The sequence below is a fragment of the Salvelinus sp. IW2-2015 genome, linkage group LG9, assembly GCF_002910315.2.
Source record: "Salvelinus sp. IW2-2015 linkage group LG9, ASM291031v2, whole genome shotgun sequence".
Taxonomy (NCBI): Eukaryota; Metazoa; Chordata; class Actinopteri; order Salmoniformes; family Salmonidae; genus Salvelinus; species Salvelinus sp. IW2-2015.
Genome location: NC_036849.1, coordinates 4,478,319 through 4,503,857, shown reverse-complemented (window position 1 = coordinate 4,503,857; position 25,539 = coordinate 4,478,319). Strand labels below are relative to the sequence as shown.

The following is a 25,539-nucleotide window of genomic DNA, read 5'->3' as shown; positions in this document are numbered from 1 at the left end:
GCATACCTTATTTCTCAGAATGAGAACAAGTTCCCAAATCCTTGAAGAACTGTGTTTCATGCTTATTGCACATTTATAAAAACACAGACTATTATAACAGTCTTTGGCTAAAATGTTACTAGCGGTAACATTCGTGGTACTGCAATGCACAGCACAGAAGGAGCGAAGGACACGAGAACAGAAAGACAACACGAGAACAAGCGGACATAAACACTAAAGACAAAAAAAAAGTGATTTTTGCGATACAAGCAATTTGGAATATCGTGCAAAACATTACACTCGAATTAATTCAATATATCGCCCAGCCTTTCCTCCTGGTCTTCTCAACCTCAGACAGACACTAGGCTAACTAAACCAACCAACCAAGGTCAGTTAGGCTACAAACTCCAGTATAAATAATGGGCCTGATAGAGGCTGCAGAAAACTACAGAAAAAGCTACCTTCCTCAACAGCTTATTACATGTAATGAAATGTATTTTATAAACCTCTTTATACATCAGCAGACATCACTAAGTGCTTTACAGCTACCCGGCCTAACCCCAAAGAGCAAGCAGCAGCATTTAAAGCAGGGATCATCAAATATATTCAACTGTGGGCCGATTTTCTTGTGAGCGATGGTCGGGGGCCGGAACATAATTACAAATCCTTTGTAGACCGCAATTTGACCGCAAGAATTCCAACCAAAAACAACATGACAAAAACATGATCATTTCAAACCTTGTTTACATTTCTATATGATCACGTCTCTTATGTGTGGGAATACCTGGTAACAGATTTCCAAAATTAAAATAACCGGTGTTTTTACAGTCTTATGTCCAAAAATATATATATATTTTTTTTTTAAAGACTTGTTTTTCTCAGAAAACTTGGGGGCCAAATAAAACCACCCACGGGCCGCCAGTTGGGGAAACCTGATTTATAGATTAGCATGTGACAGTTAAGGTAGTTGGAACAGGTTCATTGCCTGTGGGTAAGGGAGGAGCGGAAGGGCAGTGTGTGTGTGCGCGTGCGTCTGTGTGTGTGTGTGTACGTACTGTGCAGGTGTTTTGTTTTTAGGGGGAAGCTAGCAGCAGGTGCAGTGAGCCAGCCCAAGGGTGCCCTAGGCTGTGGGTGTGACTTTACTTTCTGGTTCAAAGCAGAGTGAGAGGAACAAATCACAGGCCCCAACTGACTGAGTCAACAAGAGCCATGAGTATAGAGTGTCTGTCTCTCTGATGTCATCTCACCCACTAGCACTCACAGTGGTCTGTGAAACACACTGAGTCCTTACACAACATACACCCTCTCATTAACCAGTACGCACACACAGGCTAAAATAGTGGGTAGCCTCTGAACATTAAATCGCATATCACCATTTAGGACAGTACGACTCACATAAGTGCTAGTATTGCATAAAGCTTAAAACATACTTGAGGAAGGAGACACTTGTCACACCTAAACAAATAACACAATTTGACCACCATCTTCTAGCCAAACATACCACTTCTTCTCTAGGCTACATCAGATTTGGTGACATCGTGGTGGTGTGTGAGGTGAGGACAGCCACACAGGGTCCTGACCTGAAGAAGATGTCGACTCTACATCTAGGCTACAGGACAAACCTGGGGTGTATTCATTGTGTCTTGCAAAGGAAATCACTTACCGGTTAAGAACCAAGCGGAAGCAAACAGCGCAAACGGAACAAAACAGGGAGGGACCTACCTGAATTTGTCCAACAGAAACTCCCGTTTCCGTTGCAAAACGTTTTCGATTTAGAGTAAACTTTTTTTCAACAAAATCGGTGTAATGAATACACCCCTGCTATACTGTGGGCATGAAGCAGATCGTCCTGGGAGTGGCACAGCAGTGACTAAGTGACTGCACAGCACCTCACAACAGCAGCTGAAGCCTGCCCATTACCCAATCAGAGTCTCCTAAAGGGTGGTGTCCGTCTTCCTGGCTCACTTTAGATGAGCTTTCTGAGGCTACAGTAAAGAATGGAAGTCTAAGCATCCACTCCTCCAGCCCACTGCCCTGAGCCAAGACCCCATATCAACACTGGGCAGAGCCTAACATTCTGCTAAATATATTTGCATTCCCAAATGGTGCTTTTATACTCACTTCTTGGCTCATATTAAAAGGAGAGAAATATAGGCCAGACAAATCAACTAGGCCTATTAACTTTCTTCTGATACCATATAATCAGAGAATGCTAAGTAAAGTCCCCATAACACCTCAGCTGTGGGCCAGTGTATCCTATCCTCTCAGCCCGTCACTGTGGAGAAGAAACAGACCAGGATTGTTATCTTCTCCAGAACTCTCATTCCACATTCCAACACGGAATATTGAAAATTCCAGGGAAGGGGAAGACAGTGATGTACCGTACCACCTAGTACCAGGAGGGGTGTAGAGAGAGGGGGCGGAGAGAAGGGAAGTGTGATGGTGGGGAGAGAAATAAAGGGGGAAATACAAAAACCTTTAGTCCATATAAGATCATGGCATTTACAGTCTAACATTTTGATAACGTGTTGCAGAAGTACACTTATTAGCGATCAAACTCTTCCTAAATTAAAGTGGAGTGTTTTCAGATATTCTATATGCTCAAAAGTAGACCATGGCCTTCAACTTGGCAGTGTAGATAAATGGTAGCTCGGTTAACTTAACAAAGCATTTTTAGTTAGATAAATAGAACGCTCTAGCTGTGTTCAAATTCCAATACTAACATACTACATACTTAATGAGTATATATTACATACTATTAGTTCATTTTAGTATACTGTAAACGAACAGTCTCTTTTCAGTTGAGCGTAATAGCCCTTTGCCTGTCTACCGGAAGTTGATGCTGTTGCTATGCAACTTCTTGCTAGCATAACAAATTACTAGCTAGACATCATATGACTTCATTAACAATGTCCATTAAGAACACACAACGACTATACCACTTAGCGAAGTATGACTTGATTATTAGGTTGTGTTCCTAAATTCACTCTGGCTATCTAATCCCGATTTCAGAGCACTCTGAGTGTGCCAGAGTGCAGAATAACGGCCGAATTTACGAACACTCAACACCCGTTTAATATGGCTGATGTCAGTAAACGTCGGCAAAAAAGCCTAATTATATTGTTGCTAGTAGCAGTTAGTCAACAATGCTCTGGATAACATGAAAACAGCCTAACCAGCTCTGCTATGGTGAGTAAAACGGTCAGAGTGAGGTGTTCTCTCATTTGTGTATGGAAGTAGCTAGCAAGCTAGCCAACGTTAGCCAGTTAGCTTGGGTGCTTGACTGAGGTCAGAACGTTCAGTTCAACTCTACTCCTCCTCCAGAGCGTCCAGTGTGCGCGCCGAATTTAGAACGGACAAATTGACAACGCTCATTTTACAAACACCCAGAGGGCACTCTGGCACTCAAGATTGAATTTACGAACACACCCTTAGTAGCCAACTTATGTTAGGTAGCTAGCTAGTACCTACTGCTGTAATCATATGCTATGTGGTTTATAAGGATAGCGCAGCTACAAATTGTCAGCCAACATAATGACTTTTCAAATAATTTACACTGCTCAGCATTTGTCATGAGTTAAAACAATGAATTTGCATACACTCGTCGGACTTCAGCTGCATATTTTCCGCCATTTTCTTCAAATCTGAAAACGTGCCGAAGCCACGCCCATTTTCTGATTAATCACATTATGGGCCCTAAAAGCACGGAAATAGTGTCCACTGCTTGTATACGTCGTATTTTGGCAAATGTAGTACAACATCCTAACTATATCCATACTATATACTCAATTTATGTCACAAATAGTATAGTTAGTATGAGTATTCGAACACAGCTTCTGTCTCTGGCTAGTCAACCATGACTGAGTGGACAACCAAATGCCCCCCTGGTTGAAAAGGTCAGACAGAGCCGTTTCTAAATTCTAGCCAGTAAGTGGGAATAATAAGTAATTCTGAAACAAACATGGGGTCGCTTGGTCATTGCATAGGAGTGCTTGTAATATGTTGTGTACATGTACTAATAAAATCTTTCTAGCGGGTGCTATGCTATTCTTGAGCTGTCTCTTATACACATCTAGATGTGTATAAGAGAGCTATTCTTGAGGGGTCTTCAGCACCATCTTGAACAGAGGTCTGTTCTGAATAGAGGAGAGCAGTAAAAGCACGCAGGGGCTAAATTAACAGCAGACAGCAGGGGGGGGGGGGGGGGGGGGGAGGTGTGGGACAGTGATTCCCCTCACAGTGAGTGAGTGACAGATTGAGAATTCCTGGGGGACACAAACAGGTCAGAGAGAACACTGAGTTACTGTGCGTTCCTGGCCTGGGTCCAAGGTCCAGTCCCTCCCGGAGCAGGCCCTGATCACTGCAGACGTGCTCAACAGTCCTCACCTCGCTACTGTGTGTGTGTTTGAAATAAAATGTGAAAGTAGGCTGCTATGAGCTTCCTCACACAATAAACAAGTAGGATAAATGACAAGAGAAAAATACATGATACAGCCTAGCTCTTTGTTCGCAGAAGATCTACTGTACCTATGAGGTGATGCCATTACATGAGCTACATAGGAGAGACTGGCTGGACACTGGACACACACACTTCCAGGAAGTTCGTCAGATCAGCGCTGCTAGCTAGGTAACATGACTCGACAGGGAGAAGCATTAGCACTTTAATTTTCCCTCTCCCTGGCTATCACTGAAACCGATACAGAGTCAGAGATCCAAGCAGCTAGTCTAATCTACAAATGTAGCCCATAAACCAAGGAGTCCAGTCCTGGCAGTAGGCCTAGTAGCAAACGCCATTTTCGACTTGCTGTTGCTGGGCATAGTTGACCAGAATGACCACTTTGCATGTGTCCCTAAAGGTCTGAATTTGTGAAAGTCGCAAGACCTCCATGTACAACTGTTATGTTTACAAAATTTGCAAAAGCTATAGGCTAGACTATGAGTAAAGTGTCTTCAGGGCCAACCTCTTGCAATGTTTTTATTTTTTATTATTAACTCATTCTGAAAGTGTATTAGAATGCATAAGTCATAATAGTTGGGAGTCAATTTTGTTTGGGCTCACTCGGCTGTTGATGAATGAGGGGAAGTTTCAGAGATAAAGGTAGCTGAATAGCTTCATGTCAAAATAAAGGGAACACTATTATGTATTCTGCATTCTGTAGCTTATCATCAGAAATGATAGCACAGGCTAATTTGAGAATTGAGACCCTATTTGAACAATTCATAAAAATCGCCACCGGACAATTTACATTGACCCCGCCCCCTCTTGTACATAGCTGCTACTCACTGTTTGTTACCTATGCATAGTCACTTCGCCCCCAAATACAAGTAGAGCTTACCTCAACTAGCCTGTACCCCTGCACACTGACTCCGACCGGTGCCCCCTGTATATAGCCTTTTTATTTTAGCCTATTTGGTATATATGTTGTTCTTCTTGAACTGCACAGTTGGTTAAGGGCTTGTAAGTAAGCATTTCACGGTAAAGTCTACACTTGTTATATTCGGCACATGTGGCAAATAAAGTTTGATTTGATTTATTGTTGACAATGCAACACTGATTCTCAGGGAAAACCAACCACTTTCAAAGGTGTTGATAAGCAAGGTGGGTAGGGTCCTTCCTGGCTATTTTAGGTGAGTGATCGGATGCAGACCACCCAAAGAATATGTTAAAAATTATAATTTGAAAAATTGGCCTTATCTGTGAATAGCATAACACTGTCAGCTGACTGGAGGCACGTGATTAAGTAAACTGATAAGATTGGAACTGTTCTTTTTAGCCAAGAAAGTCTCAGGCTGTAGGTAAAAAGTGGCCAGTGCGTGCACTGCCTGATTGATAAAGTTGTAGCCATCTACAGTACCTGGATGTGGGCTTCATTGATACCATTCATTGTGTGTTGCTTTTCGGTGTGACCTGTACATTTAATACTGTAATGTACCGAAACATTAATTTGTTAGTCACTGACGCTTTGGTCAGACAAACACTGAATGAAATGATTTATCACAATACTGGCATAACCTCAGTGGTACAGTATACTTCAGTGCTGATAGTTGAGAGCTGGTGACCAAATGAAGATCAGCAGTCTACGTTGATTGATGACTATCTGGTCAGACTGTATTGCACTGCTGTCAAAAACAGAATGACAGCCTCCTCATCCCCTTTGTCGACATCATGCATCTGTACTGAACTGGTAAACTGGTTAAATCTAACGTTGAGACATAATACAGTAGTGGCTTGGTTGTAAGAAACGAAACCTGGCGTCCGGACTCCAGGCTGTAATACCAGAATTTTGAGACGCATGAGCCCTTTCCATAGGTAGAATTCCACCTTGCGAGCTAGTAGCAGAACTCAAATGTAAAACGTTGTCTTATTAAAAAGATGTAAACAAAATGCCTGTTTAAACAGTGCATCAATGAAGGCACCCAAACTTCACACACGCAACAGGTAGGGCCATAGAAATAGCTAGAATCATTCAATTTCTATGGGTTGGGCTAGATACTAGTCCGTTCTGCTAGCTTCTAAGCCAACTAGCCTGGCATTGCGACAATTTCCGCTGTGACATGGGTTCGGATGAAAAGCGACATGGACATTTCGGTGATAATTTTACACAAGAAAATACACTATTTTGTGGTTAACCCACACAATTGAAATGTCAACAGCTTTAGTTCAACCTGATGTGAAATTCTCTATTATGCTAGTTTACCATGTAGCATAAACTTTAAAAGCTCGCGCTAGATAATGCTAGCATGCTAGCTAGCTAACGTTAGCTTCCTGGCAACCTGTTGCAAACAATGCCACCCCAAAATACATTTGAAATGAAAGAGAACTACTCACTTTTCCCCGCAACGCTTTCAAAAAGATAACCTTCATTGAGGTGTTCAATGTTCCTCCATTGGTTTTGTATCAACTGAGTGATGAAAGACTCAACTTTGCTAACTTAGTGCCACAATATCAGTCGAGAACCTCTCCCCCGCCGTAGCCTTGCATTATTAGAAGTCATTTCCAACTCAAGGGTTGAGACGTCAAGGGTCTCCCATTTGCTCCACAGCGCCACAGGTAACGTTACATTCATGAAACAATATTCGCGATTGGTCAATGTTGCTCACAGGACGTTAAACAATGATATATCTTGTCCAATGATATATGACTTTACATCTATAAAGTAAGAGGGTAAATTACATTTTAAAATGCAGTGTTTTTCTTCAACGCTTTTTGCTGAAATCAAGGCAATCAAATCAAGGACCAATGCTGTAGAAACACATATACTTTTATGTACTCTATGTAGCGTAACATAGACTAGTTTGATTTTTCCAAGAGGACATGTCCGTTTATAAATAAGAGACTGAACTAATTGTTTTACATAATGATCAAGGATTTTTAATTTTTCATCAGTTTCATCAATATTGTTACAGAATTTTTTATAGTACAGAGTTCAATATCTCCTCATTGCTTCATTAATTTCTTTAGGAGTGCTGGTCACCATAATATCTGTACAATATCACTCTTTTTTATTTATTTATTTTTCTGTACATTGTTTTAATAGTTGTTAAAAAGGCAGTCAGCACTTTAAATAAGCTGTTTCTTCCTTCTGAAATTAAACAAATAAAATAAAGTTCTCTCCCTACTCCAGTTCCCTCACCTATCTGTACTAGTGTGTGTGAGGTGAGCAGTCCTGGAGGGGTGAGGGTGGGGGGAGAGTGGGGTGTTGGTAGAGTAGAAGGGCAGGGGACAGGGTGGAACCAGAGCCAGGATATACATATCTCTGGGTGGGACTTTAGTACCAGGTGAGGTTAGACTGACGAAGCGGGGCCGCTGACTTCCTCCACCTTTAATGTATTCATAAAGGAGTAGGAGTGCTGATCTAGGATCAGTTTAGTTTTATATATCATCATTAATAAGATTATATAGACCGGGGGGACCTGGGCCTGCATCCACAAAGCATCTAAAATAAAAATCAAATCAAAGTTAATTTGTCGCGTACACAGATTAGCAGATGTTAAAGCAGGTGAGGCGAAATGCTTAGAATCCCAGAGTAGGAGTTCTGATCTAAGATCCGTTTTGTATTTTAGATCATCATGAATAAGATTATATGGACAGATCCTAGATCAGGACTCCTACACGGAGATGCTTTGTGGATACGGGCCCTGATCCTTGATCAGCACTCCTACTCAGAGCCACTTTATAAATACAGGCCCAGTTCTCATCATGATGCCCGACACTTTTGGCACTGCGCACATAAACACGACTCACAAGATAAACGACAAGCAAAGCTGTGTGAAGCCATTATGAAGCATAATGAAGCCCATATAATGTGGCATAGAAGAGAAGAATACTAAAGGGAGGTAAAGATAGCTGTCACCTAAAGGCACCCTCAGGATCCTGAAAGCACTCCTCCTATCAAGCCAGAGCACCAAGGTTACATCCTGATTCTCCACTCTTTTCCTGCATACTTTCTTGTATTGATTTAGCAAATGGTGGAAACTCCCTCCAGCCAAAGCCTACACCAAACCCATGCATTTAAATGACTGGGAGTGTGCAAGTGCACACTTTAGGAGAAGGGTGGAGAATCGGAACATAGACCAAGGGGGACTTCTGACAATCTCAAAAGGGTTTTCGTTGTAAAAAAAAAAAGATGTATTTTTAACCTTTTTGTGAGATAAGAAAATAGGCTTTCTTTTTTAATCCTGTTAAGCACCTACAGCTTCCTATTGAAATGCTACTGCTATCTATCTATAAGGTCTAGGGTTGAACACACAAAGCAATTGCAAGGATGAAAGAGAAACAAGAGTTGCTTAATATGATAATATAATATTAATAATTATCATAATAATCATGATACTTATAATAATAATATAATATATTACAGAATAAATCTCTTATGTTTTATATATATTTTTTCTCCACTTTTAAAAGGTATTACATTTTGTCTTTGAAATACAATGATCTTTTCATGATCAATGTATGTACTCATTTATTTTGTGTTCGTGATTAATTATACTTGATCAACTTTATTATCCAAATCAATAAAAACTAGCTGTGCCGTTACATATTACAGAATAGTTATGATATGTGGACATGCACCACTTCCTCTTCCTGTCTATCTATCTGTCCCTGTAAGATGACATCATCATAGTCGTCCTATGACCATCACATCCACAACCTCTCCTTTATGCAGCTCCACGTATTGCTCTGTTTTAGGAGGCAACATCAGCAGCCCGTTGGCACTTCTCATGCTCATCAGTCGACTACTCATCTGATTTCCTGTAGAAGGGGAGAAAGAGAGTGAGATAGAAAGAAGGAGAGGGTGGTTAGAAAGGGATAGAGGGGGCGGGGGAGAGAGGGATAGGAGGGTGGGGAGACAGAAAGAGTCAATAAAATGACAAGGATAAACTTTCGGATAAGCATTTTCCCTTATCCATTTGTCCATGCAAACGCATGCGGACAAACTATTGTGTAATTACTTAGTATGTGATAATACCTGTGCTCTGTGCCCATGGCAGAGGCTCCTGGTGGTGCCATGTCAGGATGCAGCGGTGGTACTCTGGACGAGGGTCCAACTTTACATCGCAGGACAGCTGTTTGCACACACACAGGAGAGAGCAGGGCGCAGGATGACGACATCACTCAACTTTAAACCCCAACGTATTTGCTATGTGTATAAAACCCTCTCCAGCTCTCGCTCAAACTCCCTAACTTATGCAGCAAGCTCGAAGGACCCGCATATCTGGCTCCAAGGACCATGACTGCAAGGTGGCACGCTTTTTCATTATGTGCCTGTATTTCAGCCGTGTCCAGACTAGGTAGTACAACGTAATAACGTAAGACAACGTAATAATTCCATGAAGATGCGTTAGAAAATAAATACATTAATTGGACTAGCGCCGGTGTGAAAATGACTGGAAGTGAATGTTAGCAGTACAGAAAGTTTGCCATCAAAGTGAAAATAAACAATTGTAGTGAATTTCAGCCAACTACTCAGAAAACACATAGAATAACTGTGGAAAGTATTCAGTATTCAGACCACTTGACTTTTCCCACATTTTGTTACGTTACAGCCTTATTCTAAAATGGATTAAATTGTTTTTTCCCCCCTCATCAGTCTACACACAATACCCCATAATGACAAAGCAAAACAAGTTTTTAGAAATGTTTGCAAAAAAAAAAGAAATATCACATTTACATAAGTATTCAGAACCTTTCCTCAGTACTTTGGGCAGCATTTACACCCTCGAGTCTTCTTGGGTTTGCTCTGACATACACTGTCAACTGTGGGATCTTATATAGACAGGTGTGTGCCTTTCCAAATCATGTCCAATCAATTGAATTTACCACAGGTGGACTCCAATCAAGTTGTAAAAACATCAAGGATGATCAAAGGAAACAGGATGCACCTGAGCTCAATTTCGAGTCTCATAGCAAAGGGTCTGAATACTTATGTAAATAAGTTATTTTTGTTTTTATTTTTAATTCATTTGCAAACATTTCTAAAAACCTGTTTTTGCTTCGTCATTACGGGGTATTGTGTGTAAATTGATGAAAGAAAAAAATATTGTATCCATTTTAGAATACGGCTGTAACGTAACAAAATGTGGAAAAAGTCAAGGGGTCTGAATACTTTCTGAATGCACTGTAAATGTTCTTAAAATGACCTACAGCCACTTTATTACTTTATTTACCGACCGTTGGTCACGTTATCAATGTTAATCGTTTACAATCAGCAACAGCGCTGTTCCAATAAATGTGTTTATTTTTTAACGCTACTGCCTTTAATAATTACACTGTCTTAACCTGTATTTTACGACCTAGTGTCCAGAAACCCTCCATAACAGCCAGTGCTGTTAACCTACCCTGGCTTTGATGATGGTGGGTCGAGGGTCCAGGATCCCCTGCATCTTCCTCAGAGCAGGGATGACGAAGAGGTTACAGGTGACGACAGCAGACACTGGGTTACCTGACCAACAGAGAGAGAGGTGCTGAGGATGAGAGGGAGACAAGGAGGGGACATTACCACTGTTCAGGGCTGAGGAGGGAGACGGCAGGATAGGCCTGGGAAGGTTTGGACGGGTTGGGGTTGAGGAGCATTGTTGTTGTTGACATGCTCCAGCTAGTAGCTCCTGTAGGACAGGACAAGGGCTCAGTGCATAGGGCAGTGGTTTTCTTCACCCCACTGTCCTGTCAGTATGCGGCCCAGGCTGCGGCTGTGGACCTGGGCTGGGGCTGGAGGGATGGGGAGGCAGACAGGTGAGAAATGTACGCTTCTGCCTTTTTAAGTGTTCACAGAGGTACTGGTGGGTGAGAGCTCTTTGGGGAGAGTGGGACAAGTTTGTGAGTGCTGTCTCTTTACACCAACAAGCAGAGGTGAGGGGTAGCAATAGCAGGTGGAGAGGGTGAGCGGCGCTCTCAAATCACAACAACAAGCAACAGCATGGAATCATGGGATAGATACTCACAGCGGCTCGGGGACACACTGAGAAACAAAACGAGGAGCGACAGAACCAACAGCAACGCCACAGAAACGTTAAAGAAACAAAACAATATTTCTTTCTCAGAAAACAGAACAGAAAAATCACATAAGTAAAGAAAAACTAAAGTTTATTTTATCTTTTGTTAAGATTCAAGTTTGGGTTCACTAAAAGGTGTAGTGATCTTGTTTAGTTTAATCACCAATAAAAAACAGACAAAAATGCCCCCAAACATGCCCAAAGTCTGGGAGACAAAAATAAAATTTATCCATTTGGCCTGATAAAAAGTTATCATTTTTTAGATAATTTGAAGCCCATATCATTTGAGTTGGGTCGAGTTTCAGTTAAGCACTCTTAAAGAAAAAACACATTTCCCATTTTCAGTTTAAATTCCGTTTTCTGAGCTCAGTTGAAGAAAGCTTGCTTTCAGGTAGAGAGCAGCACACTGAACGGTACAGTATGGTCGACCAGGTTGGTAGCACCTACTTCCGCGCGGGGGCGGTGGCACGGGCACCCTGCTTGCCTCACTGTCGGGCACAGGGTCGATGCGAATGGCGCCTGTGTCTCTGAAGGTGAAATTACCTTAAAGGGGGAATATAAAAAGAGTGGCGGTCACCACAGCCACAGACTAGCCCTCCGGTCATATGTAGGACGGGCAGAGACAAGGCAGGGGGGCTGGGGCAGGTTGGCAATAGGACGGGCAGAAGCAGGGGGCCTGGGCAAGGGATTAAGGGGTCCAGGTCTGGGGCTTTTGAAGAGGTGTGGAGGGGCCAGGTCGAATGCTAGGAAAGTAGAGGGACAAGAGGCTGTTGTCAGCAGGCTTGAGTAAGAGAGGAGGTAGGGCACTTTGGTTGGTTGGGTGGGTCAAATTTCAGGTTTGGTTGGATGGGGGTCAGGGCTGGCTGTGGTTTGAGTTTTTGGGCTGTGTGGGTCTGAGATAAAACACAGGAGCACGGTTTTGGAGGGCTTATATAAAAATACAAACAGACATTCCCTCACACAAACATAGTTCTAATACTAATTACAACTCATTTACTAAATGAAAATGATCAAATCGGAGAGAAAAAAATGGCTGCTGTGGGTTGGAAGGGTTCCAGGATGCTGTGGAAACTGAAAGGGGAGTGTGATTAAAGAGGAACATTACCTCTGTCTGAGGGCATGCTGCTGGATTAATACAACATGTTTCCCTCAAGGAAACATATTTGGTTGGTAAATGGTGGCGTTTTGGACTCAGAGCAGAGACACAGGCGAGTGCCTGAGATCTGTCAAGACCAGCGGTCCCCTGCCAGTCCTGAGACTCAACAACAACATTTATACACACAAACACACACAAAATACTGTACACACACAGTACACATGACATGCAGATCTCAATAAGAAATACCTGGTAGAGCAAATATCAGCTTCCGTGCCCCGTCAATGTCTACAGTGGCGAACGTGGTGGGAAGACTAAAGAGGAGAGAAGACAAAACTGAGTGAGACCTTCATGACTGGCTATCCATCTCTTCTAAACCACCCTCACTTCATGAATTAAGAAGGCATAAACTTTGGTACCATAATGTTTTTTTTTTTTTTTTTAATAATCCCCATCACGTCTCACCCTGGCTTCATAAAGACCCGTCCAAAGTGGATCTGGGCATGGAGGTCAATGTCCAACACCTGCTTCAAGTAGTCCTGAAACACAAAGAGATACATTGTATAATATTATATTGTATTTACAGTGTATTTCATGCCAATGAAGTTCACTGAATCGATTCTGATATTGCAAAGAATACATGGGAGAGGGTTACACTTCGAATCGAATGGAAACTTTGTGCATCTCTAACATGTCTGCCAGTCTCTGACAGATGGTGAGGTGTAAATTTGTCATCCAATAACAGAAGTAATTGGAGCAGAAAACCCAAAGAGGAAAGCAGAGAACTCAGCTAAGCAGTAAACATACAAAAGGTCAGCCAAACCAGCCGCTTCATCACTAAGGAGTAACAGCTGGGTCAGAACAACAGATGGCAGCAGAGTGCATGACTTGGACAGTACGTGAGGTTCAACATAGAAAACAAACTGTTGTGGCGAATTCCAAAATGAGTTCCAGCCCCTACTATCTAGCCATGATGGAATTGATTTCGCTCTCACAAACACACAGTGACCTCTCGCTGCCCCACCTCTCATCCCCTTCTCTCTCTATCTCTTTAAAAATAAATAAATAAACATTTCATTTTGTTCTTACCTTCTCTCCCATGGACACGCCCCCTGAGGTGATGATGACATCAGCACGGCTAATGCCCTCGTTCAGGGCATTGAGGAGGTCGTCTGGGCTGTAGGGGAACGGTCATAGTTCAGACCCTGGCATCTTTCTGATCGTATATATATATATCTATCTATCTACAGTTCCGCAGACACAGATTTAGTCCTGGACTAGGAGTATTGTGTGTCCATGGAAACCGGACCAATGTTTTCTAGGAGGGTAGACACGCCTATAGTTATTGAGGGTTATGTTCACTGACTTGTCTCCGACGATGCCCAGGTTGATGGTAGGATATCCGTGCTCCTGAATGGTGGCCAGCAGTGTAGATCTGTTACTGTCCCGGATTTTCCCTGGGTGCAGGTCATCCTCTGGGTTCAACAGCTACACACACACACACACACACACACACACACACACACACACACAGAGAAGAAGATTACTTTATTATCCATTGTCTATCGGAAACCATCTCACATCCTGCAAGATCTTCCCATCAGACCTGGGATTCCACCCATTAATCGGTTGCCGTCGTACCCGCCTCGCTAACCTCAAACCCAGGTATTAAAAGACACCATGAGAGAAGGCAAAAATGTGTGTGCCTGCATGCGAGCTTGCGCTCACCTCATTGCCAGTGGACATGACAGCCACCACGGGGAACTTTTGCACTTCCACCTCAGTGACTCCTACGGTGGCCAGCAGGCCAATCTCAGAGGGGCCCATGTGGGTTCCCTTGGACAGGACACACTCCCCACGCTTTATATCATGACCTATAGGCCTGGAGGGAGGGAAGATAGAGGGCTGGCACTGTGTGGTATAGTACTGATACAGAACAGCAATAAGGAAAATTGGAATTTCAGTTTACTTCCTGAATTGACTGGATTTAAATGGAATTGACCCCACCAGTCCTGATTGGTACAACCTAAAACTTCTCGCTTACCTGATGTCCTGTCCAGGGCGTGCCTGTACCAAGATCCGCACCTCCAGCTCTTCTGTGCCCTGCAACGACATACAGGTTTAGTGAAGAAAATACAGTACAGTATATTGTAAGGAAGAGGATTGTGGCAGACGAGTAAGTGTATGTACAATATAGAAAAGCTGTCAGTTTGTGGAGAGGAGGTACAGGAGACAGATGAGAGAGAGTGTTGAGGGAAACGGGGAGTGAGTTGAGAAAGAGAGAGGAGAGAGACAGATCGTTTGTTATTGTACAGTGTATTCCAATAAAGCTCGTTGTGACCAACTGAGATTGGGACAGGAAGTTGACTCACGTCCTCAGACTCCCGGAGCAGTTCAGTGTCCTCCACCTGCACCACAGCATCCGCCCCACAGGGGATAGGAGCCCCCGTTGTCACCCTCATCACCTGACCCGGCATCACCGTGTGGGTGGGCTATTAGGGACACACACAAGTTGAACATTATAAATAGGTGTTAAACATGCTTATGGCTAGACTTTTAAGGCATTATAGCGGCATAATTATGCATTATAACTGCCGGCATGGAGTAGTGTTAACATTTCAATTGGGAAAAATCTAAAATCGACTGTACGCCATTTTCACAAGACGCACTTGAGCAACTCTTGAACATGAGGCCCCATAGTGGAGGCCGTGTGACAATTGTAAGAAAGCCGAGCGGAGTGTTGCAGAGACGGGGTCTGTGAGTAGACCCCGATATAACTCTGTGTAGAGGTAGAGAGAGGACATGGTCTGTCTCTGTGGAGTCTTGTAATCACAGCTGAGCCAGTGACCTGTGTAACTCCACACTGCAGGACAGCCCATGGGAATACACGGACTCACACAGACGTAGGGAAAGGGAAGGAAGCTCTTGTTATAGTACGTTCAAAGCAACACTCCAGAATATCAGGGCTCACAAACTGTAAAGGACCTCACCTGCTGTCCTGCCTGTGACTCTCCAATGATGAAGCGATCCCCAGGACCATCAGCCGCTGAGAGGAAGAGAGAGAGAGGGAGGGATGGATGGGGAAAGCGATAGCAGGAGAGAGCGAGAGAACTGTGAGACATAAATAGCTGAAAAGGGTGCAATGGTCAAAGACACAAAAACAAACATTAAAGTCGAGCATTAAATGTTTGTAATCGCTCAAACTACTGTACACCCACTAGCCCTGGCATCTCACCTCGCACGGCATAGCCATCTTTGACTGACGCAGGGAATGGAGGCAGGTTGTCTTTGGCGTAAACGTCCTGCGCCAAGACTCGACCCATCCCATCTACAATAGTAGAGCAAAGTACAGTGGAGTAGAAATAAGGGAAAAGGTACGAGGGAAAGAGAGAGAGGAGGAACAAGTTTGTCATTTCACACATCAATTGGAGGAGTACACAAGATGTGATATGCATGCTGGCGGGGTAGGCTGTGTCCCTCTATGTTTTGGTTAATGCTTGTAAGTGTATGCAGTGCAGTGAGGATGGGCCAGAGAACACATAAGTTATAACCATGCTGCCACACAATCTGTTGACAACAGCACAGAGACAGATGCTGGTAGGACAAGACAGAGTGTTGAGTAGGTGTTGTGAAGAAGACAAAATCGAGACACACAGATAAGCCTACATCACATGAAACCCTTGCTAGATGTGTGTGTGCGTGAGCGCGCGTGTGTGTGAGAGAGAGAGAGGGAAAGAGAGGGCTGGGGAGCCAAGTGTTACACTGTGACGCTAGCTAACGCTGACGCAGCGGAGCTACTAATTACAGCCTCTCACACACACACACTCCTCTGGGGAGAGCGCGGGGAGCTCACTCTCAGCACATAAAAGAGAAGAGAAAACACAGCCATGGTGAACGACACAGAAAAAGAGAAAGAGAGAGAAATAGCGAGAGAGAGAGAGAGAGAGAGAGAAAATAGCGAGGAGAGAGAAAATAGCGAGAGAGAGAGATAAATAGCGAGAGAGAGAGAGAAATAGCGAGAGAGAGAGAGCGAAAGAGAGATGGCGAGAAAGAGCGAAAGAGAGAGAGAGAGCGGGCTTTTCCTCTATTGAAGGATGATTAGAGGAGACTTACTGTTCTAAAATACCACATCTGATGAGCAGCTAAATATAGAGCATGTCTTTTATACCGTGATCAAACAGATGGATACGGAGGTATCTATGGAAACAGACGAATACACAGCCACGACACACTCGCCTCGCCTCCGTCAAGCTGGCTGACAAGACAACCAAAATGTAGCTGGTTAATAACATCGCACAACTCCCCATGGAACGCAAGACAGAACTCAACTACACACATAGCAGAAAATACACACACAACGACGAGACAGGTAGACACAAGGGGCCCTCAAAAATAGAAACATATGCTCTCTATTAGCTAAGAAACACGGCAACCTGATGCATTACACATCACAACAGGAGCAACAAACAAAGACAGATACCATAAAATATTCCCACTACACTTTATTTCCTCATAACAGGACAGACAGACTGATGCATGATGTACACTGGTGTGTGTGTGTGTGTGTACCTGTGATAGTTTTACTACCAAAACACCAACAGTGATTCTTACAACACCATTCTGCTACACCGGCACAGCCTCCACCTCCTGAATTTAGTTTAAATATCCAATCTCCACTGCTCTATGGGCCCATCAATCTCTTAGGCGTTCCTTTTATCATTATATTAACCAACAAGACAAAACAGCACTTTGTAAAGTACCCTGAGACCTTACTTACTGCCATCGGAGAGAGTCAACACGCCATTTCAAAGATTTATGAACAGTTTTTCCTGGCGCAGCCGTTACACCATCGCCCATATTTACTTTGGGTTGGTCTCAGAGAGCCTATGGCCCGTCGTGATGCACTAACTCACGGTGTGAGTGATGCTCAACTTTATCCCACACAGTCAGGCCCCTACACATACTGTTTTCTTTCAGAGACAGGGCAGTTGGGAGGAGAGACTGTTCAAAGGCCAGTGGGTGAAGAGTGCCTTGGTCCTCCTTTCTTTTTGGACAGTGGGTGGGATTCAAACTGCTAGACCACCCTCAGGCGACCTACAACCACTGTTGATTGGTGAGGTAAACTTATCGCTCTCTCGAGCCCTTTTGTTCTGGGAGTTCAGGGACTTCTTGTGTCATCACCTTCCTGAATGTGTTCTTGGGTTACGTTAGTGACGGGGTCATGCACTGGCTTTGTGATTCCCTGACGCTCTTGTGTGTCAACGTCACAAAGAGTGTGCGTTCCTTCCTGTCCCACTGTCTGCAGTGTGCCTCGCTCTGGGCCTTACTCGCTCGCGCCTGATTGATCGGGTGCCTCCCCCGTCCCGTGGTGGACGACGACCGTGTGCCCAGCGGCTGTTGCTTATGCAGATGATGGGAGATGGGAAATGACAACACAGAAAGCGCTCCCAGAACTGGGTCACTCACTTCTCTCATGGCCGACAGAAAGAGAGAGAGGGCGTAAGAAAGAGAGATGAAGGAGGAAAGATAGAGAAAGGAGAGAAACGGAAACGTCTCTAACATATACAAATCTATTATTCAGGCTTGGAGCAGAGAACAAATGAAATCAATGGAGCAGGACGCCCTGCAAAAAAACTTAACAAGCACAAAGAACATGGTTGTTCTGAGACGTTTTGTCTGAGCTGTGGGGTGTTTTGTTTCCCCAGTGTTCAACTTACACCTTCTCCCCTGTGTGTCTATGTGCTGCCTGGGTGGGCAGCTCTTCTACCCACATAGATGCCAGTCACAACTGGCAGGGGGCGGATGAACTCTGAGCCCTCACATTTGACCTTCGCTGTGCTGGCAGAGGGAGAGGGCGGTAGGTATGGCAGAGTAAAGCTCGCCCACTCCTGCATTTACATATTTGTTTTAAACATAAATTACAAACTCCTCCCGAGTTATTCTAACACGGCGTGGTCACTGAACCCAACTGCTCAGGCCATCGTGGTGAAAGATCCTCCATAAATGTACAATACTAATGTAATATGAGGAGGAGGTTAGTGGGTGGGTTTTGCAAGCATCATGCAACAGATTCAGAAGCAACCGCAACATCAGCACTAGTAGCAGCCTATGGCCCGGCCTAGTCCCTCTATTGCCCCTTAGTGGTCAGGAGGTGAAATGACACAGTGAAGAGAGAGGAGGGTGTTGTCGTCGTCCCGTCCCCCCCAGACCCCCAACCCTGTCTGCCATGGTCTGGGCAGTGGGTACTCTGGGAAGTGGGCAGGCAGTGGGGTGTTGTCGTTTCTTTTTTTCATTTTTTTTTCAGTGGGTTGGTGGTTGGTGGTGAGGAGGGAGGCATGACATCACCGATGACGTCACTGACCTGTGTAATGCCAGGGCCCCAGGGAGGAGACGGCATTAGCATGATTGGCCCCCGGGCCCCCAGCCACGGCTCTCCTCTCCTGCTTTGGCGTCCCTCCTGTGGTGGCTGTGGCTGAGATAAAGTAAGGTGTTTTTTTGCAGTTCGCCCCACTCAGGGGCCAAATGGGCTTAATGGGGTCTGCTCCACCATGGCCTGCCGGGGGCCACGCAGGTTAGGGGCCATCGTTGTTGCTCACACACGTGCTACATTATCCCAACCACCCCCAATATATAGCACTGCACACCCCTTCCCATAGACACACACAGAGAAGCCATAAATATACCAAACAGCAACACACTGCAGGCAGCAAGGTGACTGAGGCCATGAGTCATTCAACATGCACCGGACACTGCTCTCAGTTAAGTGTTGGCAGAGAAAACAAGACGATGGATGGAGACAGAATTAAAATACGGACCCGGTCTTCATTCTGGACTTGTGTATACTATGGACTCTTGTTATGTATGGGTGACAATGCTCCGTATTCTAGAGAGCCATGGGTCAATTCTACCAGAAGCTAGTTTCTCCAGCTCTATTCATGGTGTAAAATGTACTGTCAAGTGTGTCTTTGAAAACCCCAGATTACTTGTTGTAAACAAGCAGGCTAAGCACCTAAAGTTGACCTATGTGAAGTCAAAACCTGGACCATCAATGTGTGGTCTAGGGACTTCTTTGGTATTTTATTAGGATCCCCATGAGCTGTTGCGAAAGCCGCAGCTACTCTTCCTGGGGTCCACGCAAAACATGAAACATGACATAACCCAGAACATTAATAGACAAGAACGGCTCAAGGACAGAACTACATACCCTTGGCCAAAGGTCTGGATGGTTAGGGAGGTGTATGCAACAGTCAAGAGGTGTGTGCTGTTTATTGGCTTGCAAAACAATCAATCAATCAACAATCAAGCCAATGAAAGATGAGAACAGGCAGGTAGGCGGGGACTCAGACAGACCGATAGACAGGATGGAATGGAGAGCATCTGGGTCAGGTGGAACAGCTGTAGGAACAGAAACATCATGGGCTCAACACACATATGATACAGACAGACAGACAGTACTACAGACAATAGGTAAAGGGAACTACAGACAGAAGGTCAGGGGTATAGAGAGGGTATGGAGTCAACAGCCATACAGAACATCTACAGACAGTAGGTCAGGGGTATAGAGAGGGTATGGAGTCAACAGCCATAACCAGAACTCTACAGACAGTAGGTCAGGGGTATGAGAGGTATGGAGTCAACAGCCATACAGAATATCTACAGACAGTAGGTCAGGGTATAGAGAGGGTATGGAGTCAACAGCCATACAGAATATCTACAGACAGTAGGTCAGGGGTATAGAGAGGGTATGGAGTCAACAGCCATACAGAACATCTACAGACAGTAGGTCAGGGGTATAGAGAGGGTATGGAGTCAACAGCCATACAGAATATCTACAGACAGTAGTGAAGACTGAGTGAACAGTATGGCTGATGTTAGGGATCATAAGAAAGGCATGTCCGGTGACGCGGCCATGACTGAGCTTTCTGTCCGTCTGTTGCTCGGTCTGCCTCTCCGTCGGTCTGCCTCTCTATCCGTCCGTCCATTTGTGTTTTTGTCTGTCCGGCCGTCAATTTTCCTACTTGTCTCTGTTAGTCCGTCCGTCCGTCTGTCCGTCTCTCTGTCAGTCAGTCTGTCTGTCCGTCCGACCCACCTCTGTAGTTGATGATCTCAGTGCCGAGCACAGGGGTCATCTCCAGTACAGTGATGAAGGCCTTATCCATGGAGGTGAGGGGGAAGGGAGACATGCGGTGCCGGCGGGCCACCTTGGTGATGTCCACTGCACTGTGACCTGATGGACAGAGAGAGACGGGAGAATGGTGAAAAGAGTGTAATGGGGAGGATAGTTGTCTTTCACCATCACACATACTATGACGGTGATGTAGTTGTAAGTAAAACTACTCTTCAATAAAGCAGCTATCACCAAAGTCAGCGCTAGTAAGAAAAGCCAAGAGCTACAAGGGTAAGGCTCTAATCTTTCACTCAACTTTTGTGAGGACAACTTGTTTTTCCCCTGAGCTTTACTAGGGAGCTGGTCCCCCCCCTCCCACACTAGTGCTGAGCGATCAACTAATTGACAGATGTCAGTTCAATTATTTGAATTCCATTTCGCGTTTCCCATTTTGCACACCTTGCGCTGCAGTTTCTCTAGAAACAAATCAGATAATGGCCAAACTGTGCAATGTAATAGGGAGTTGCAGGTTCCAATAGGCCAAAGTTCTACATAACTATCACGTTTTCTGAGCTAAACTAACTACAATGACCATAATCCATTGAGCAGGCTACTTCAAGTAATGTGATGTGAATAACTGATGGTTAATAAGTGGTCAGTTACTACCATCATGGGACTTGTATTGTTTTATTCAGTGTCATTACAGCATTCAATCCACATAAAGCATAGTGCATTTAATGTATTTACAAAAAATCAAAACTGAAATTGAGAGAGAAAAATAAGCACTAACACACACTCAGAGAAAATTCTCGATCAAATAACTTACTAGCTCTCAGGATGTTCTCTTTGCTGCCACACCGCGACTGAACCTAGACAGCGAGAGAGAGAGAGAGAGAGAGAGAGAGAGAGAGAGAAGGAAAATAGAGGAGGGGGGAAAAAATGGAAGAAGAACAGCGAGAGAGAAATGGTTGAGGTGAGACCACAATGGGAATAGAGGCCTCTGTCCAAAAAGGATGAAAACATTCTACACTGGCTCTAATATACTGGAAGGGCCATATACATTCTACACATCCATCAACTTCTAACGCAGAACATAGGGACAATCACAATCAAAACGATCCTCAGAACATGAATGGCAATAAACAAATTCGATAAGATGAGGATCCCTTAGGCCAAGGATAGTGGATTCGTCTCACTGAGCAGAACATGTGTATGGGGAAAGTGGGAATGGATAAGGGGCACTGCTTCATTGATTGTACCCCATGTAGGCCTAGGTTTAGTTTAGAGTTGGTTTGGGAAAGAGGTGGGATTCACTTCACATCACAATAGTACAGCGGTCTTTTACAGGTGTTTATATATATATATATATATATATATATATATATATATATATAAAATACTGTCTGCAGTACGTATATAACCCCTACCTGGAACCTCTGAGACCCAATGCCCCTGGCCTAAAAGGAGAGTGACACATGAGCAAGCTAAGGTCTGGTGGAACAGACAGAGACCCTCTCTACCACAGTACACACAGTAAGACCAAGATTAAAAATCAACCAACCAACCACAACTCAAAAAAGACCAGCACTACTGATGAAACACCGATGCAGTCAAAAACACTGACGGGGAGAGCAGAGAGAGAGAGAGAGAGAGTAGGAAGGGATGAGAGTGAGGAGGCACAGCATGGTCCTATAGCCCACACGAACGAAAGCGAGAGACCAGAAATACGTGGCATCTTAATGGAGAAAAGAACAGAGGATGAGCAGAGAGAAAAAGACTACTGGTGAACGGAACTGATAATCCATATATTCCACCACCACACGATACAGCTACTCAAAAAAGGAGAGCATGTATGTTAGAATAATAAATAGATTGCTACTGAGGATAGAGTGAGTGATAGAAAGGAGAGAGAGAAACAGAGAGAACAACAGAGAGGGGTGGGGGGTAGTTACTCGCGAGTCGTAGGTCCTGCTATGGCCTCTGTGGTCCTCGTTGAGCCCCTCCAACCTAGAGTGGAGCTACAATACAGTAGCATATGGACAGGACATGACAGAGACAAGAATTTTACAACAAACAGAACAGAGGAACGCTAGGAAACAGTAGCTACAAGTCATCCGCAGTTTAAGGTTAGGTAACCCGCCAGGGTTGAATGAACCAACAGACAGTAGGAATAAACTGCTCTATAACCTAACTAGAGGTCGTCAAGTTCTAGAGTTGAGACGTGAACAGCTGTACCTGAAGATAAAAGTGAGGGAGGGGATGAAGTGATAAAAAGAATGAGAGAACACAGAACGATGTGTGCTCAGGGCGAGGAAGGATGACTGAGCAGGTGCAACACAGCGTTACTGAAACTAATACGTCTCAACACAGATGCACAGTAAGACACTGAGCCGTACTGGCCCGGGTAATGGTGGGGGTGGTGGTGGTGGAGGGTAGATTTAGTAGAACCACCTGTTAAAACAGGTCTGTACAGTACAGTACACCCATCTTAGCACCATAAGTGGAAGGGAAATAATGGCCACGCAGGCAACAAAACAAAGGCTAGCGGTGAGATGAGGTGAAGGTTGGGGAAATGGGATATGGAGGATTCTGTCAACATTGGCCTTGTGTAATACTATGGATCAACTCGCCGAGGCTGGAGATAAACGGGTTAGACTACATAAATAATAGTAAGGCAGGAGCTGAGCTCCCCTTAAGCGCTCAACCTAAACAACAACAACAACAACATTGCATTAGACAAACAGCGACTACGCAGTAGGACGAGAAGTCATCACAATAGCTAGGACACAACAAGACTGGAGGGAAAATATCTGAAAGGAGACAGTCTCTAGGGAGATGCTAGACACACACACACGCACGCACGCACGCACGCGCACACACACACACTCCACTGAGCAGATACGTAGGCAGGCAGCTGCCTTATGTTCAGGCAGGCTCGTCTGCCTTTACCATGACAACGGTCTCACAGGAACATGCCAAGTGGAGGGAACATAGTCACTCGCTTCACTGTGTGGTCGCTGATGCTATCCATCTGCCAGCACTGGGTCTCTCCCTCCCTTTCTCCTCTCTCTTCTCTTCTATCTTTCTTCCGCTGCTCATTATGCCCATACCAGACGTCATGGATGAAACAGTGAGGCGAACAGAGAAGGGAAAGATCGGGTGAATAATTTAATGAATAAATGACAGAGTGAAGAAATGGATGAACGGGAAGGAAATATGATTGTCTTTGCCAGATGCTCCAAAAGATACTGAGAAACAGACACAGGGACAGTACACACACACACACACACACACACACACACACACACAACCACCGCCACAATGTCCACGTTCACAGTATGTCATCAAGATGAGATGTGAAGCAGAAACAGATGAGTTAACATGTCGATGAATGCCAATGAGGACTGATTACTGGGGACTAAAAGAAAGACATGAGAGCGCAATTGAAAAACCCCTTACTCGGTGATTACCCAATCAGATGGATCAATCATAGCCTGTGGGCCAGGATGGCAACACTGCTGAATGCCCTCTAGTGATAAACGGAGCCTGTCACAGACCTGAGACGACAGGAGGCCTTTCTGATGGCCCTGAGAGTGGTGTGTGTGTGTGCGTGTGTGTGCGTGTAACCATTTACCTGGTCCAAGGTAGAGTACCTAGACTGGAGCGTGGTGACCTCATCCAGGTGAGCCCTGAACTCTCTCCGTGCGGCCTGGAGAAAGCCACAGGACAGTCACTCACCTGGTCCACACACATACCACGGACAACCATGCCAAACACACACACACACACCTCCAATTCCCACCCGTCAAACCCACTACAAAGCAAGCACACCTGCTGAGACTGAGATGAGAGATGAGAGAGAGACTACACAGGTAATGACTGACTGCAATGACTAACAATTATTTAAACAAACAAAGACAAATCAAACATGAAAAAAGTAAAAACGCCCTGAACCGCATGAATATGAACCTACTATTTATACGTTAACTATCATTGACTCAGTCTGAAAACAACAGAAAACGTTGCGGTGTCTAAATGATCACAAAGCAAAAGAAACACGGTTACTCATCCCATGGTTCTATAGGAAGTGTGATGATTAGGACAGGAGGGTATTTTTAAAATGATCCATCTAAGAGTGGATTAGATTTGAAGCCTAAGGAACAATAGAGTGAGGCTGCCTCCCAAATTGCACCCTATTCCCTTTATAGTGCACTACTTCTGACCTGAGCCCTGTGGGCCATGGTGAAAAGTAATGCACTATAAAGAAAATAGGGTGCCATTTGGGAGGCAGACAGAGAGGGTTTATAATGAAGAGAAGCGGGAGTTCAGAGATTGACTCTGTCTCCCCTACAGCTACACTGTGTGTGTGTGTGTGTGTGTGTGTCGCAGCCAAGTGTGTACGTGTGTGACTGTGTGTGTGTGCCGCAGCCGAGTGTATATGTGTATGTGTGTGTGTGTATGTGTGTGTGTGTGTGTGACAGATACTCCAGGTCAGCGCAGGAGGTCATCAGTTTGCACGATATTGAGGGGCTTTGGAACATGGGAAGGATTTAAAAAAAAGATATAGAAAAATGATGAACAATGACGTTCTACGATATTTTTTTTAAAAAGGGTTGAAAAATAAAAACAGTCAAACAAGAACATTTAGCCGGTAAACTTAAACTCAAGAAATAGCCTACAACAAAATAATACTTTTAAAACCTTATATAGAGTGTCTCCAGATGTATAAACTCTTGGGTCATCAGTGAGATGCATGCCTGTTTGAGAGGTTGGGGGGATTACAGTAAGGGGAGAGGAGGGGTGAGGCAGGTGGAAGGATGTAGGGAGGGGACGACAGGAGGAGGAAAGGATGGTGGAAGGG

General features: G+C 44.4%; 2 protein-coding genes across 19 annotated transcripts in view; both read right to left on the bottom strand.

Moving 5' to 3' along the window:
- Positions 1 to 6,964, bottom strand: part of pals1a (protein associated with LIN7 1, MAGUK p55 family member a) — a 55,527-nt gene extending 48,563 nt beyond the window's left edge. Inside the window, exon 1 of the mRNA XM_023994035.2 lies at positions 6,809 to 6,964. The gene's annotated coding sequence lies outside the window, so the exon portion shown is untranslated. The remainder of the gene's footprint in view (positions 1 to 6,808) is intronic.
- Positions 6,965 to 7,325: 361 nt separating this feature from the next.
- Positions 7,326 to 25,539, bottom strand: part of gphna (gephyrin a) — a 118,120-nt gene continuing 99,906 nt past the window's right edge. For 4 of the 18 annotated variants that reach the window (XM_023994021.2, XM_023994027.2, XM_023994022.2 and 1 more), the window contains 18 exons: positions 24,313 to 24,387; positions 22,631 to 22,696; positions 21,505 to 21,547; positions 20,661 to 20,798; positions 19,922 to 19,966; positions 15,807 to 15,899; positions 15,562 to 15,617; positions 14,944 to 15,063; positions 14,616 to 14,674; positions 14,300 to 14,453; positions 13,938 to 14,059; positions 13,661 to 13,748; positions 13,037 to 13,110; positions 12,821 to 12,885; positions 11,923 to 12,018; positions 10,822 to 10,925; positions 9,453 to 9,549; positions 7,326 to 9,235 (listed from right to left, as the gene is read on the bottom strand). In XM_023994021.2, coding sequence (XP_023849789.1) covers positions 9,102 to 9,235; positions 9,453 to 9,549; positions 10,822 to 10,925; positions 11,923 to 12,018; positions 12,821 to 12,885; positions 13,037 to 13,110; positions 13,661 to 13,748; positions 13,938 to 14,059; positions 14,300 to 14,453; positions 14,616 to 14,674; positions 14,944 to 15,063; positions 15,562 to 15,617; positions 15,807 to 15,899; positions 19,922 to 19,966; positions 20,661 to 20,798; positions 21,505 to 21,547; positions 22,631 to 22,696; positions 24,313 to 24,387 — 1,629 coding nt within the window. In that variant the 3' untranslated portion in view covers positions 7,326 to 9,101. Of the gene's footprint in view, positions 9,236 to 9,452; positions 9,550 to 10,821; positions 10,948 to 11,922; positions 12,019 to 12,820; positions 12,886 to 13,036; positions 13,111 to 13,660; positions 13,749 to 13,937; positions 14,060 to 14,299; positions 14,454 to 14,615; positions 14,675 to 14,943; positions 15,064 to 15,561; positions 15,618 to 15,806; positions 15,900 to 19,921; positions 19,967 to 20,660; positions 20,799 to 21,504; positions 21,548 to 22,630; positions 22,697 to 24,312; positions 24,388 to 25,539 lie in introns of those variants that run through there. The other 14 variants (XM_023994033.2, XM_070445104.1, XM_070445105.1 and 11 more) reach the window with 8 other exon arrangements.